The 15,687-nt window shown below is 54.6% G+C and overlaps 1 protein-coding gene across 4 annotated transcripts in view; it reads right to left on the bottom strand.

Moving 5' to 3' along the window:
- The window catches only part of SYMPK (symplekin), a 35,484-nt gene that overhangs the window by 3,204 nt on the left and 16,593 nt on the right, over window positions 1–15,687 (bottom strand). For all 4 annotated transcript variants that reach the window (XM_032388052.1, XM_032388055.1, XM_032388054.1 and 1 more), the window contains 12 exons: window positions 13,552–13,702; window positions 12,162–12,366; window positions 11,157–11,307; window positions 10,082–10,317; window positions 9,004–9,085; window positions 8,651–8,764; window positions 7,421–7,568; window positions 6,172–6,332; window positions 4,644–4,752; window positions 4,289–4,389; window positions 3,616–3,706; window positions 2,888–2,989 (listed from right to left, as the gene is read on the bottom strand). In XM_032388052.1, the coding sequence (XP_032243943.1) occupies window positions 2,888–2,989; window positions 3,616–3,706; window positions 4,289–4,389; window positions 4,644–4,752; window positions 6,172–6,332; window positions 7,421–7,568; window positions 8,651–8,764; window positions 9,004–9,085; window positions 10,082–10,317; window positions 11,157–11,307; window positions 12,162–12,366; window positions 13,552–13,702 (1,651 nt within the window). The remainder of the gene's footprint in view (window positions 1–2,887; window positions 2,990–3,615; window positions 3,707–4,288; window positions 4,390–4,643; window positions 4,753–6,171; window positions 6,333–7,420; window positions 7,569–8,650; window positions 8,765–9,003; window positions 9,086–10,081; window positions 10,318–11,156; window positions 11,308–12,161; window positions 12,367–13,551; window positions 13,703–15,687) is intronic.

Below are 15,687 nucleotides of genomic sequence, written 5' to 3'. Positions count from 1 at the left end.
CAGTGGGATCGGCGGTGCTCCAATCCATTGTGTAATGGGGAGACCCCAGGAACTGCCTCTGAACCCCTTCTTCCCCAAACACCACTTGCCATGTGAGTCTGTCAACCAGGAAGTCTTTATTGAGCCAAAAGAGAGGCCCCCAATCCTTGAGAGGCTAATGGAGAACAGGGGTGGGTGCCTATAAGGAATGAGGGGGCTCCTATAAGGAACAGGGGAAGGATGGAGGCATTGCAGGAACACAGGCAGGAAGGAGACTAGAGCGAGGTAGGGCAGGTATCTAGGCCAAAGGAGCAGAGGAGAGTGTAGAAGGTAAGGACAGTGTAGAAGCCAGAGTGAACCTACCAGAAACCAAGAAAGCTCCTCCTCCTCCTCCCTTCCAGTTAGTGGCTGGCTCCTGCCTGCTCTGCCTAAAAGGGTCCACAACCAACCCCCTTTCCCCGCCCCACCCAAGTCTCCCCCTGGGCCTTCCACCCAGCCCTCTAATCCACCCTCCATGGCAGGCTAAGGAGGGGTCCTTTCGGAAGCTCAGCCAGACCCCATACACCTCCCAGGGGCCCTCAAGGTATCAAGTCCAATCTACTGTGGCCTAGGAGACCCTGTGTGGGTGGGGCCCAGGCATGGTATTCTTAATGCTTTTAATCTGACCTCTCCTGACCAGGCCCCTTCCCCTAAACCTCAAGATCTAGTCAGCCTCACCTCTGCAGTTCCAGAACCAGGCCATGCCAGCACATCTCTTGGCCTCTGCAAATACTCTTCCTTTCTCTGGGATCAGTGTCTCCCCTGCTACCTCATCCCTACTCATCCCTCTGTGGTTTCAGCTCAGGTGTGCTCTCGGGGCTCCCCTGTCCCAGCTCTGCTCACTGTGGGCTCTTATCATCTAGGGATGGACCGTGACCCCCAGAGGGCAGGACCAGGGCTGTCTCCATCGCTGCTGGGTCCCCAGCACTGCCTGGCACAGGGCTGAGCGGAGGCGCTCACTGAGTTTTAATTGCTGCACCAGACCACTGGGGGCAGGTCCCATTATAGAAAAACTCACCAGAGAGAGGGTGGCTTTTAAAGGAGTGAATGCCATGAATGAATGCTTATACTATCAGGCATGGGGGATCCAACGGTGCACAAAACAGGACTGGATTTTGGATCCAGAGCTTATAGTTGAATGGGGTTCCTAGTGCAACCAGGAAAACCACTGGGGCCCAAACAGAGAAACGTACTCTGGGAACTGGCTAGCTTAGGTGCTGGGGACAAACAGCAGGTAGGGAGAGCGGCTGGAAGGTTGCTAGGCGCTCAGCAGCATGGAGGCTGTGTGTAGACCTGGGCTTGTAGAAAGAAACAGGTGGGCTTCTAAAGGCCAGGCCTTGATGACGTCTCCAGGGACCTGGCCGCTGGCCACCTGAGTGACCTGTGGCAAGGCTCTTTTTCTTCCTGGGACTTAATCTGGGTCTGTGGATGGACTTAGTGGGGTGGTGGGGTCTGTGAATCCCCTCAAATTGTGCGCAAGACTGTGTGAGCCTGTCATCCTCGGGAATGGGCCCACAGCTTCCCTGACATCATCAAAGGGGCTACAGCCTGTAAAAGGGCCACTTCTGGGGGCGCCTGGCTGGCTCAGTTGGAGGAGCATGTGACTCTTGATCTCGGGGTCATGAGTTCGAGCCCTATGCTGGATGTAGAGATTACTTAAATAAATAAACAAACAAATGTAAAAAAATAAAAAATAAAAAGGCCACTTCTGGATGCTCAGCTTCGAGACGCTTTTCACTTTACTGTTCTTTCACTAGAGGCCTTAGTCCCTCCTCCGTTGTAGTGTGAGTTTTAGACTTCCACAAGCTCCTCTCTCGACCTAAAAGATTCTGAGAGAACTTGCTGAGGAAGGCCAGAAAGTTAGTCGTCACGGGAGGAGCTATTTTAGGCTAGACAAGAAGCTAAGTGGTGGTGGTTGGGGGGACCCCCTCCCCGCTCTTAAAGAAGAGGACGAATCAAAGGACAGGGGTCTTCTGAGTAGAGGGGGCAACAGTAAAGGCTTCCACCTTGGTGGGAAAGCACGACTTCTGGACCAGAAACCTCCCTCGGGGAGGAGTGGGGGGCAGTGCTGAGGAGAGTTGATGGAGAGAAGTCCTCCTATGGGAGGTGGTGGCCCTGGGACCCAGGGTACCATAGGTGGGCAGAACTGGCAGAGCTGGATTCCAACTGGGGTCTAGTGGGCTTCAGATTCTGTGTGGTTCCACTACACCACTCAGCTTGTGTGCGGCCCTGAGCAAGTTCCTCAACCTCTCTGGAACCTCCACTTCCCTGTCTATAAGATGGAAGTCCGCATACTCACCAGGTAACGGGTGGTGTGTGTCAGCAAGCAGGCCTGTAAGGCACTCAGGAGAGCCTGGCTCAGTGTAAGTGCTCGCTCGGTAAGTGGTGGTGGCAGCTATTAGGAAACTGCTGGTTGAGGGGAGCTGGCCAGTTTGTCCCCCACCCCCTACCCTGGAGGCACCTTCTCCTGCCTCAACTGGAGCCCGGACCAGACTTGGCATCTACTCCTGGTCCGACAACGGCCCTGGCGTGCTCCATCTGCTCTGCTGCCCCTCTGCCCCCTGCTGGGCCGAGGGCTCTGCTTCCTTCATTCCTCGAGCCAGGGCTGGGGAGGGAGGGGCTCCCCACCTTTCTTGAGGACTACTCTGTGCCAGTGCATAGCAGATGCACCAGTCCCTTGGACGGACGGAGGGAGGAAAGAGAGGAGGGAGGGAAGGCAAAGGAATGAGGGCAGGTGTCCAGAGCTGAGATGGGGTTGCAGGTGGCACATCTCCAACTCGGCAGATTCCAGCAGGGACATGTGGGTGCCTGAGGTTCTTCCCCGGGTCCGCAGCAGCCAGGCCACTTGGGGGGGGGGGGAGCGCCTCACCTTTGATGATGGACTTCATGTCACACTTCACCGAGTCGATGTTGTGCAGTGCGATCAGAAGCTCTCCAGGGTTCAGCGGGGACAAGGCTGAGTTCCCTTCGCCTGCAGGGAGGGAGTGGGAAGGGGAAAGAGACAGTACGGCGTCTAAGTGAAGAGATATGTCTGGGTCCCGCAGATTAGGGGCGTGGTGACTGAAGATGAGGTGCCCTCTGCTTCAATGGGACCAGGAGGACAGAGGGCTAGAGCAGGGGAAGAAAAAGAGGGCACTGAACGCTACCCCCTCTGGAAAGCCTTCACCTTGCTCTCCTCCTCCCCACACTGGGTTCCTACCCTTCTAGAAAGGGCAACATCGGATGTGCTCCAGCAGTTCCTCGTCCTCCTCCCTGGGCTGTGCCCCCAGAAGGCCGGACCCCCCCCCCACAGCACAGACATGGGCATTTGCTGGACAGGACAGGCTGGGCCGGGCAACGTGCTCGACGACAGTGCTTAGAGGCAATGCTAGGGAGGCGGCTAGGGGAGATGGCGCTCTGCTGGTGCGGTTTGGAGGGTCCCAAACACTCTTGTGTGGGGGTTTTAAATCACGTGTTATAGGTGCAACAGACAGCCTCACTCCCCCCCTAGCACCAGCCCCTGGGGTGAGGGGGAGGAGTCCATCCTAGGTCACTGGGTCGTTTTTCTATGTTGAAAGTTCTACTTTGCTTCTTTCAACCATGGAAGATGCCACCTACCGTGCTGGGTGCCCAGCAGGCGGTTGAAGACCTCTTTCACCACAATGGGGTTGAGTTTGATGAGCTTTGGCAGGGCCTGGATCACTTCTTTCTGCAGGGGGAGGGCAGGGGAGGCCGGTCAGAGGGCACCCCTATCCCAAATGCTCGCCCTGAGGAGGCGAGGAGAAGCTGCGGCCTTGCCATACCCTTGGATACTTCCCTCCTCGAGCTCCCTCTGGTCCCTCGGGGTTGAGCCTTCTCCCTGAGTCACTGGGCCTGACTCAGCCCCAGCCTCATCACTCCCCATCTGAGCCTTCCTGGTGCCACACGCCCCCTGATGGCCCCTGCAGGGGGAGGGTGTCATCATCATTCCCACTTTACACGGGAGAAGACAGGCTCACCAAGGCCCCACAGCCTGTTAGGAATAAGACCCGGGCAGGGGAAACACATTTAGGCCTTGGAACAGGCCTGTGTGTGGGGGTCACTGTGATCCTCACTTGACAGAGAAGAAAACCGAGGCGCAGAGAATGGGGTGGCCTGCCTGAGGTCACAGAGGATGAAGCAGAGGTGAGACTGCTCCGTAGTCTGATGAGCCCTGGGATGGGCTCAAAAGCGTCTGACATGGGTACCTGGGCACCCATCCCTGCCCTGCCCGTCTTCATCAGTGGGGGCATCCGGACATCCAGCTCTGTACCTTCTCCAGTCCATTGAGCACAGGGATGAGAAAGCGGACATCTGGCAATCGCTTGTGGTAGAGATCCCGGACCCGCTTCACCAGCTCTGGGGAGGGCGGGACTGCAGGCAGAAGAGTAAGCAGGGGGCACAGGTAGGGTGAGGGGGAGCACCGAGAGGAAGGAGAAATGGTGGTGGCTGTGTGTGAGGGAAGGGGAGGGCCAACTCCATTCCAGAGCAGGAATCTCTGGCCCCTGGTTTCTCATAATGCATTTAGCAATATACCCAGCAGCTCCGAGGGCCAGGTCTTGGAAAGGGCCCGTGAGGAAGTTCTGGGACATGGAGGAAAAGGCTGAAAGGTGGGGTCCTGGGAGCACCTTTGTCCGTGAGGCTGTGCAGACATCGTGTGACCAGTGTCTCTGCCCCCTTGGGACAGTTTTCTACCAGCAGGAGCAGCTCTGGTGAGTTCATGCCCATTCCTCGGATCTAGAAGGAGAGAGAGGGATGGCAGACTGGGGAAGGAGCTGGGTGATGTGCTGAGGACTAGGGGGCCCTAGGCGAGAACTCAGGGAGGCCCAGGTGTCAGAGGCAGGGTGGCTGGGGGGATGATGGGACTCTGGGGCAAGAACTGGAGACAGAAAGAGTAGATCTTAAAAGTTCTCATCACTAGAGAAAAAACAAATGATGTGAGGTGATGGACGTTAACTAATCTTCTGCAATATATATATGTCCCCAAACATGTTTTACACCTCACGCGAACACAAGGCTGTGTGTCAATCATACCTCAGTGAACCTGGGGGAAAAAAGAACTGGTGGCGGAGTTCAGGGACCTGGGGGAAATGTGGGGAAGGTGGGAAGAGGCAGGGCGGCAACATCTGGCCTTCCTCTACCCCACCTCACAGGGTATAGACTCGCTGTAGCTCCCAAGCCTTCACCAGCACTGGCTGCCTACTTAGCAGGAGAGGCCCTTTCTGTCACTTCTGACCTAACCCGACCTCTGATGCCCAACCTGCCCTCCAATTCCTCGGTGAAGGCTTTTCAGGCTTCTAAAGGCATCAGTGACAGCCAGAGCCCCGCGTGGCGGCCTGCTCAGATCAGGGCTCGACCTGCGTCTGCAGCCTTCCCCACTCCATGGGCAACAAGTGCAGGGAGCACCGGGCCAGGCTGTGAGGGCTCATGCCTTCCTCTGCCAACAAACGTTTATAATGGTCCGTGGAACTGGCAGTCTGTGCCCTCCAGGAGCTCACTGAAAACGGGGAAGACACCGCTGAATCCGGGTGGCGGGTATTTGGGGGTGAGCCTACCAGACTCTCTCCTTTTGTTTATGTTGGAAATTTTCCGTAATAAAAAAAGCAGGGACAGAGAAATATAAAAAAAGTGGTTTCCAATCCACCTGCAGATTGGAAGGGCAGACAGTCTGAATTTCAGGTGCCAGTTGCTTTTCATGTGGGTGACTTGGGGCTCCGGAGAGAGCGGCAGGTGGGACTTGTGTAATGACAACTAAAGACTCCCACTGGCCAGGCAAGGGAAGGCCAGCTCCTAGATGGTGAGAGCACAGACGTTTACATGTACGAGCTCATGGAGTTCCTGCAGCAAGCTTGGGGGACAGAATTAGCCTCCCCATTTTTACTGAAGAGGGGCCAGTTTGCACAGCGAGAAAGTGACAGGCAGAATGTGGACCCAGGTCTGCCCAACTCCAGCCTAGTAATTGCAGGGCGACCCTGCTGTCCTTTCATTGGCAGATACGGCAGGTGGACCACCCACAAGCCCCAGTGCCACGGGACCCAGGGTGGCACCCATTGGTGCTGAGCCCATGCCAAGGTGGAGATACTAGGGAAAGGGCTAGAGTTGGGGCCTTAGCCCTGCCCATGGATGGGCAGAGCCTGGTGGGCTCAGGGGCCTCACCGGCTGTTCGATGACCCTCAGCACCGTCCGCTTGATGTCGGCGATGGCCTCCGTGTACACGGCTGCCAGTTCGTGGATGAGCTTGTGGTTCTGAGGCAGGAGAGCCAGGTAGAGGTACAGACACTGCTTTACGGTCTCCTCGGTCCAGGGCGCCGCCACCTCTGATAGGGCAGGGAGCGGGGATCAGGGACCACTCTCCTCCCCACCGTCTCCCACCCTCAGTGTCTGTCCCTTCTTTGGGAGGCAGCACAGAAGGGAGGCAGGCCCAGGAAGCAAACTGTTCTAGGGCAGGAAGCCAAGCATCAGGGAAATGGGGTGGGACCAGGACTGCTCCCCTTTTAGAAGCCTCTGCACTGAAGTCCCACCTCGTCTCTGCCCATCAATCCACAGGGCAGCCAGATGGATCTTTCCGAAGGGAAGTTCTGACCCTGTCCTTCTCCTGCTCCGTGTTCCCACAATTACCCTATGCTCACGATAAATCCCCTCTAGGAGCGCACCCCCGCCCCCCAGGGACTCCCTGCTCTGGCCACATCCTCCTTCTGACAGCACCCCCTGAGCCCACACAGGTCCCTTCGCACACGTCACTCCTTTGCCTGCAATGCTCTTGCCTAACTCCCCTCTCTGTATCTCCTCATCCTCTGGGTCTCACACAACCAGTGTCTCTCCTGGGAGGTCTTCCGGGCACCCGGGCTGCGCCAGGGCTCCTGTTCGCCCAGAAGGCCATGTGCTTTCCGTCACAGCCTGAAACTTGCAGGTTTCTTTAATTTTTATTTTTTTTTAAAGGAAGCTCCATGCCCAACATGGGGCTTGAGCTCACGACCCCCAGATCAAGAGCTGCATGTTCCACTGACTGAGCCAGCCAGGCACCCCTGAACCTTCCAGTTTAATGGTCCGTTCCCTGGGGCTTGGGTCTCCTCACCTGTAATTCTGAGGGACCTGGGGCTTTGTTGAAGGAATGGGCCTATGCCTGGCCCCTCCTGGAACCCCATCGCTGGCTAGCTCTCCTTGTCCTCTGGCTCTCAGCCCTCCATCTCCAGGATGCTCTCCCTGACCCCTGGGGCTGAGGTGAGAGGCCCCTCTGGACTCTCGCAGTCCCTAGGCCTGCTCGGTCTGGTCATCATTGCCTGGCTGTCTTCCCTAGTAGGCTGAGCAGGGCTCAGCTTCAATCCAGCTCCATTCCCCCAGGGCCTGGCCCAGAGCCTGGGATCCAGCAGGTGCTCAATGTGCATCTGATGAAGCTGCACCAAACCTGTATCCTTGTCGGCTCCAAACAGCACGGATGGCGGGTTGGGGTGGACCAGGAGTTGCAGGTAGTTGAGGGCAAATTTCTCCACATACTCTCGCAGCTGCTCCTTCTCATACATGCGCTTGATGAACAGTAGGGCCTGGGAACGCACCTGAAGAGAGAGTGCGGGCAAGATGGTGGAGGGGGAGACCGCTGTTCTGAGCTTGGCAGGACCAGTGGGAAAACAAGCCCAAGACTGAGAAAGGCCTGGTCTACCTGAGTCATCTGTGCCCAACGCTGATCACTGGCTTGGAGGAGTGGTTTCCTGGCCCAAGTCAGGGCCTGCATCACCTCTCCATCTACCTGCTCAGCCCCTTCCCTTACTGTCTCTTGCCTTGCTTGCTACGTTCCAACCAGAATGAACTTTCCTTAGTTCCTCAAAAGCGACAGCATTCTCCTTGGCTTTGAGACTTGGCACAAAAGGTTCCCACTGCCCAGAATGCCCGTCACTGGCTCTATCCCATTTTACTCAGACATCACCGGCTGGGAGCCCTGAGAACAGGGACTGTTCCTGGGCACTGCTTTGGCCCCAAGAGCACCAAAGGCCCAAGCCAGAGCCAGAGTCCGCAGTGAGGGTCTGCTGAATGAATGGACACATGACACCAGGAGAGGAGGTGGCAAAACAGTTGAGCAGGGGTGGGTCTAGGGCCCTCGCAATCACACATGCACACACCTTGCTCCCTCTGTTCAGTCACACTCATCTACTCCTATTTCAGGTCTTGGCTCACCTGCACTCTCCTCCAGAAGCCTTCCTTAAGCCCCGCCCATCCCCCCGGGGGGGCCAGGTAGGTCAGGCCCCTCCCCAGGGCCCCCACACTAAGTGCGCCGCTCTGGTGCTGCCCCACTCCATGGGCGGGCTGTGTCCCCACTGCTCGCTGACAGGCCACATGGCTCCTCTCTTGTTAGCTCCCTCGCCAGGCCCCAGCACAGCACCAGGCCATACGGGGCTCCCCAACATGGGTGGAGTAGGAGGGAGAATGGGACTGCCCTTCCTGGGAGGATGAGTGTATCCATGTATATATTCTAGGCAGCTTCATGCCACCACAGATGAAAAGGCATCCACCACCAAAACACTACAGCAGGAAGGGCATTAGGCCCAGAGAGGACATTCAGGGGCATGTGGAAGAGGCTGGGCTAGGTGCTCGGCACAGAGGAAGGGTGGAGTCGGCCCAGTGCGGGGTGGCAAGGCGTCACCTTGTCCTTCTCGTGGGAGCTGAGGTCTAGCAGAACATGCAGGTACTGGAACTGGCGGGATGGGCGTTTGAAGATCAGGTCTCGAAGAGTGGACATGCCCAGGTAAGTGCGACTCTGTGGCAGAAGGGAGGGACACCAGAGCTCAGCCCACCTGCAGTGTGCCCCTGGGATATCTCCCTTGCCTCCCTCAGATCCGGTCCTGGACAAAAGGACTGGGTCCCTCACAGAGTCCCCTGCCACCAGGTCTGGGCTGTGTGCCCCTCAGACCCCTGACACAGGCCCCTGTCTCCCTGCAGGGCTCCTGCATGCATCACGGTGCTAGGGACTGAGAGAGATGGGCTGACTGTCCTTACCTCATCCTCGCAGTACTTGCGAATCACCTCCAGGGCACTCTCGGTGATCAGTGGCGCCTCCAGCACAACCTTAGTGAAGATCCTGCCAGAGACGAAGGGGGAGGGACTGGCTGTGGCGGAGAAGCTTCCCAATCCTGCTGGAGCTTGGAGCCGGCAGGGCTGCCCCTCACATATAGCCTGCTCAACTCCCAGGGAACAGAGCTTTGGAGGTAGATGGAGCCGGGTTCAAACGCTGACAGCTGGGTGACTTAGGCAGAGACTCTACCTCTCTGAAGCTCGGTTCTCCCCTTCGTCAAAGGGGATTCCTAACCTTACTCATTTACTACAGTAATGGAAGGGAATGATGGGGAGTGGGGAACGGTACTGCTTTTTAGATGTGGTGGCCAAAAATGGCTGCTCTGAGGTAACACTGAGTTGACACTGGGGGATGAGAAAGAGCCAGCCATGCGAAGAGTTGGGGGAAGAGCATTCCAGGTACAGAAATAGGAACTGCCAAGTTGGCATGTTCAAGGGTCAGAAGACAGAAGGCCAATGTGGCTAAAGTCTGGGGACAGAGGAGTAGGGGGGCAGAATAAGAAGGTAAAGAGGTTAGTAGGAATTGGGTTACGCAGGTCTCATAGGGCACAGAAGGAAGGCTGCATTTTATCCCAAGAGCGATGGAGAACCATGGAAGGTTTTTAGTGGGTAACAACAAGACCGTATTTACATTCTAAAATGTCACCCAGGCTGCTGTGTGGAAAATGGATCAGTAGGAGGTCGAGAACAAGGAGGAAGCTACAGGAGCAATTCAGGTGAGAGATGAGGCTGGAGAGAAGTCAACCTCCGAAACAAGCCTATGAGGCTAGGCACTGTTACCTACAAGAACGGAGGCTCAGAGGGCACGCAGCAGAGTGGAGAATAAGCCCAGGGAGTGGGCCCCAGAGCACACCCGGAACCTGCCTTGCACGTGCCTCCAGAGAGCAGGGAGAGCAGGGAGTCTCGGGGGATGGGAATGAGGCCTTCGGTGGTGAGGAGGGAGGTGATGAGAAACCACAAAAGAAAGGCAGGACACAGGAGAGCGCAGGGCGGTCCCCCTCACCCATCCTTCTGGTCTGGCTTCTCCTGCAGGCCGGAGAGCAGGCGGATGAGGCAGTCCTCGTACTTGTCCAGGGTGCCCGAGGCACCGGCCGCCAGGTAGGCGTTGTACTCCTGGTACAGCCAGGCGAAGGCCAAGTCCAGGCGGGCCCGCACATCCTCCAGGATGAAGGACAGGACCTCGGCCTTCAGGCCCGAGTCAAACTGCGTCACCAGGCTGGCCAGGATCTTTATGCGCACCTGACAGGAGAGTGGGTGTATGTATGGGTGTGGGAATGGGAGGCAATCCCAGGCACCTCGTGATCATGCCTTACAAGTCTTCCTGCCCAGGTTCAGGGACCCCCGCTAAAGACCTGGTGTTAAGTGAGGAAGGCAAGCTGAGGAAGTTTATACCCCACAGGAATCATTTGTGTGGGAGGAAAAAAAAAGGGGGGGGGAGTCAATCATCATAGAACAAAACTGAGTTTGTAAAAGTAGTATCTACATACTTAGGTACACAGAGAAAGATCCTGAAGGCTTCCTCTAATTTGTACATTGGTCATCTTGGAGGAGGGGGATGGGATGCGGGTGGGGGCCAAGGAAGACTTATGGTACCTCTATGGCCTAGAAATATCTTTTTAACAGAAAGAGTACTTTTATATACTTCTTGGTTAATTAAAATTAAACTTCAAAAAAAATGGGGAAAAAGTCACTTGGCTGAGGTTACGATGCCAGTGCATGGCAGAATCGGGATTTAGATCTGGCCATCTAAATCTCAACAATAATAAGAAAAGCACTATTAAGCACCAGGAAGAAAGAACCCAGCAGCAGCCCTCACTTGCAGGGCTCTCCCGGGCAGCCAGCTCTGTGCTGAGCGAGAGCCGTGCATGTCCATGCATTTCCTCCTCATCACCATGTGGAGCTGCTGCTGCCACCTCCGTTTCAAGGAGGACAGAAGAGCGGCGTGGAGGGCTGGTGGGCAGCCCAGCTGGGACCCGGAGCCAGGGAGCTTTGAGCCCGGGGCCGTATCTTTCCTGGGCTGTGAGGCAGCCTCGTGGGGAGAGGGTCTGGAAGCATGGGCCAGGGAGACAGGGGCACACCTGGGCTGCCCCGCTGCAGGCCACAGCCTTCTCCGCCCGAAGGATCCGCTTCACGGCGCCCAGCTTCATAGCCTCCACCTGGGTGTCCGTCAGGGGCTTCAGCACATCGCTCAGGCGGAAGATTTTCTTGCGCCCACCAGCGCCTGCCAGCCTATGTGAAAGAGTAGGGACAGGGACACGGTGACTCAAAACGTCCTTTCTGGAGCCCAGGTCCATCCCAGGCCATACACCGCCACCGCCACCATACTGCCTTTCTAACTCTCCTGTGACTCAGACATGGCAAGGTGCAGGGTAATGAGAAAGAGGGTGCCATTTTGTTTTTGTAAAGCGTGTCTCAGGGAATGCTTCTCTGAGGAGGCTGTGTGGGAGTGCAGATCTGAATGAAGCAAGAGGACGAGACACACAGATATCTGGGAGATGAGCTTTCCAGGTAGAGAGAACAGGAAGTGCAAAGGCCTTCCAGTGGGGACCTGCTTGGCTGTTCAAGGAGAACCAAGGGGCCAGTGTGACTGGAGTGAGGGGAATGGAGAGCTTGGAGGGCAGATCAGGCACAGCCCAGGTCTTGGAGGGGGGCAGGGACTGGCTAGATTTTTTGGTCTGTAAGGGGGATAATAATGAAGAGGAGGATGATCACAACCAGTAGCACTTACGACATGTTAGGAATCATGCTAAATACTTTATATCAAATTCACTTCCAACCTCAAGAGTTATCTAATTTAATGATCTATCACTGTAAACTCATTTAACTCTCCCTTGATCCTTAGAGGAAGATACTATCATCCCAACTTTAGACGTAAGTAAGGAAGGGGGCATTTTTATGTAAAAGAAAACAACAATTAAGGCTTGGTGGTTATGGCACTGACTCTGGAATCAGACAGATCCTCATCCAGCCCTAGCTGTTTATCTGTCTTTGTCAGTCTGTCTTTAACACACGCACACACATGTGCATGCACACACCAAAAACCAGGCCTTCAGTCCTTCACCTGCACCTACCCGGGGACTCACCGGGGCTGCGTGACAGGGATGATGGGCTCTGGCCTCCTCTTGGCCTGGGGCGCCTCCTCCTCCAGAGTAGACATGGAGCTCAGGGAGCCCACCACTGAGATGGCCTGGCCCTGGGCTGACAGGCGTCGCTTGATCAGGACACTCTCTGGCTTCACGACCTTCTCCTCCTTGGGCTCCTCCTTGCACTGTTTGGTCTGCTCCACACCTGAGGGGGAGGTAGCAAATGGGCTCCAGGAACGTCACACCCCCTTGCTCCCATCCAGGGACCTCCTGTGTGCTGGGCTCTATTCTAAGCCTTGTACACACAAAGCTCATCTAAATCTGCAAAACTCCATTCTGAAACAGGCACACTTTTTATCGCCACTTTGCATATAACCAAGGCTCAAACTAGGTAAGCCATTTCCTGCGGGTGGGGGCACCAAATGGCACAGCCACGTTGGAACACTGATGAGCAGCTTCTAATAGCACTGAAAATACCCTAACCTATGACCCAACAACTCCACTCATCGGTATATACCCAAGATAAACAAGGACTTGTGTACACCGAAACACTTGTACACACCAACTACACTCAAAAAACCAACCAAACAAAAACAAAACCAAAACCCAACAACCCTGCCCCCAAACCCAAACAAACCCCAAAAAACACTTGTACAGCTTCATTCACAACAGTCAAAAACTGGACATAAGCCACAGGTCAATCAACAGAAGAGTGTATAAGCAAACAATGGCCTAAGGAAATACTACTGAGCAATACAAAGTAAACCACTGGTTCACACAACGTGAATGCATCTCAAAAATTTATGCTGAGCAAAAGAAGCCAGACTCTCTATGATCCCATTTATATGAAATTCAGGATTAGGAAAAATTAATCTATGGAGACAGAAATCAGAAAAGTGATTCTCTCAGGAGGTGGAGTGCTATCAGTGCTGACTGGATAGGAGCAAGAAGGAATGTTCTGGAGTGGTGGAAATGGTCTATATCTCCATCTGGGTGGTGGCTACATGGGTGTGTTCACTTTGTGAAAATTCACTAAGATATACAGTTAAGAGTTGTGTTTCTCTGTACATAATTTATATCTCACTAGTATTGTTAATGTAGAAAAACACCCAAGTCAGAGAGGTTCAGTAACTTGACCAAAGTCACACTGCTATTGCGTGGCTGAGGTAGTCTGGTTCAACTGAGACTTCAAATCCAGGTCCGCCGGATTCAAAGCCCAGAGCCTGAAAATATTAAGCACTCCGTGTATCTATGGGACCTATAACTGTTTATACCTAACATCTCATGTGAGTTTCATTTGTACCGCCCTGAGGAGGTGCTCTTCCAGGAAGGAGAACCCAGCAGCCACAGTGCCAATCCCCGGTCAGGGCCAGCGCCGAAGGACACTCACCTGGCCCCAGTCCTGCAGCCGTCATCTGTGTGGCCATGAGCCGAGCCAGGTGCTTGATCTGGGCTTCAGTGCCTGCTGACTCCACTGGGGTATAGATGGCTTGGAAGGAGGCGGGCATGGCCTCAGGCAGATACACCATGCTGATGAGGACCTGCAGGATGCCCGGGGAGAGGAGCCCTTCCTTACTCACTGACTCAACAAGCCTCTCTTCCATGCCGGGCCAAGGCTGGGGACATGGAAGTGACTAAGACAGTCCTGGGCCTGCTCCTGTGGGGCTCAGACTCCTGGGGAAGTCAGAGAGAGAACGGGCAATGGTGCATTGTGGTACACGAGAGCGGGAAGTAAAGGGGGCCATGAGAAACGTCAGGAGCGGCTTTGGCTCCCGGGGGAAGTGGCAGCTAGGCTTAGAACTGAGAGGAAGGCCAGTTTCAGGCTGGCCCAGGGGGATGCTTCGCAGTGGGAGCAGGGTACAGATTCCAGGCAGAGCAGCAGCATGGGGGAAGGCTGAGCAGCAGCAGAACCCTGCCCAGAGACTGCAAGTTCAGTGAAGAGTGTCCTATGAACCAGAAATGGGACTTTAAAAAAAAAAAAATCAGTATCCTAACAAGAGCTCATCCAGTTTTGTCAGGAATCGGTCACAAAAGGTCATTTCCAACGCCCTACACGCTTAGAGGTTTAAATATATACCTGAAATAAGAAAATAATTAGAAGACAGAGAGAATGAAATCACTACAAATCAAAATGTGTGGGATGCAGCTAAATGGTTCTTTCATGGAAAATCAGATCCTTAAATGCTTACATTGGAAAAGATGGTTGAAAACTCTTGAGCCAAGCATTCAACTTAAAACGCTGGGATAAAATATTCAAAAGCAGCAGGGAAGAATAAGGACAACAGAAATAAAACAGAAAAGGTTACAAAAGAGTATCAGTGAAACTTCAGAGCCGGTTCTTTCAAATGATTGAAAACAAACAAACTGATGGTGAGATTGAACAACAAAAAAAGGAGTTAAGGACCCAATACTCGGGACAAAAAAGCTGCACATTACTACACAGACAGCAGGTATTATAAAAATAAAAAAGAATCCTGTGAAGAACTTTAGGCCAGTAATTCGAAAAGAGCGTGAAGAGGACAGACCAGGTACCACGAGTTAACGGAAGCATCACCAGACAGGGCTTAAGGCAGGCTGCATTCAAATTTGATCTGGAAGGAAACAGAGAGCCCTGGCAGGGCTGGAGCAGGGGAGCTTCACAATCTGTACTTCTGGCTGCTGCAGGGGGAGTGGAAGCCAGAGCCAGGGTGCAGGCAGGTGGAGCCTGGGCCAGGTAGGGGCCAGGGGAGATGGAGAAGAGGGGAAGGTCTGGCGGGAGGCAAAGAGCTTAACTCCCAGGTTTGTGGGTCGGGAACTGGGAGGCTGGCGTGCCAAGAACACAGAGAGCGCCGAGGGCCTGCAGAAGAGCACAGGGAGAGATTCCACAGGTTTATTCTGACATAATGAGTCTGCGGTGCCTGTGGAACTTCCAAGGGGAGAACGATGCAAGAGGCAGACGCCTTTCCAGGCCTGGAGCTCACCAAAGAGATCTGAGCGGGACAGAAAACTCCTTTTTGCTACCCTGGTGACAAAAATTCCACTTCATTCACCCAACAACTAAGCCTTGTGGAGCCTCTAAGCAGAGGGAAGGGAAGGCCGAGGGAGACTGATGAAGAGGCATTGTCCATGAGCACCCAATGGAAAGGTCTGGGTGCTGCTACAGCCCGAGGACTGATGTGAGACACCCCCACACACCACCAACTCAACCCAGCGGTTCTTTCACTGTAGAGCAGGATATCTTTGACAATCTAAGGAAAACACTGCCATTCCACCCCACCAATGCCAATCCCCCACCACCTAGCCAACAAGTCATGGGGTTTGCTCTCCAGTTAATCTACCCTCCCTTCAAAGGAGAGGTGTGGGGGGGTTCAGATGGGAACTCAAGACTATCCAAAGAAGGACTGTTGGGGGGTGGTGACAAGGGATCTCCTAAAGGAGTAAAGATCAGAGAAAAGGTCCATCCAAGATTGAGAGGGCCCACTGGACCACACTCTCCCAACAGAGGGACAGAGAGGTGTGCTGGGACTAATGCCATCTGGAAGAGGTG

This window comes from Phoca vitulina, unplaced genomic scaffold, assembly GCF_004348235.1.
Source record: "Phoca vitulina isolate PV1807 unplaced genomic scaffold, GSC_HSeal_1.0 scaffold52, whole genome shotgun sequence".
NCBI classification, from domain to species: Eukaryota; Metazoa; Chordata; class Mammalia; order Carnivora; family Phocidae; genus Phoca; species Phoca vitulina.
This window is presented reverse-complemented; position numbering and strand designations above follow the sequence as displayed.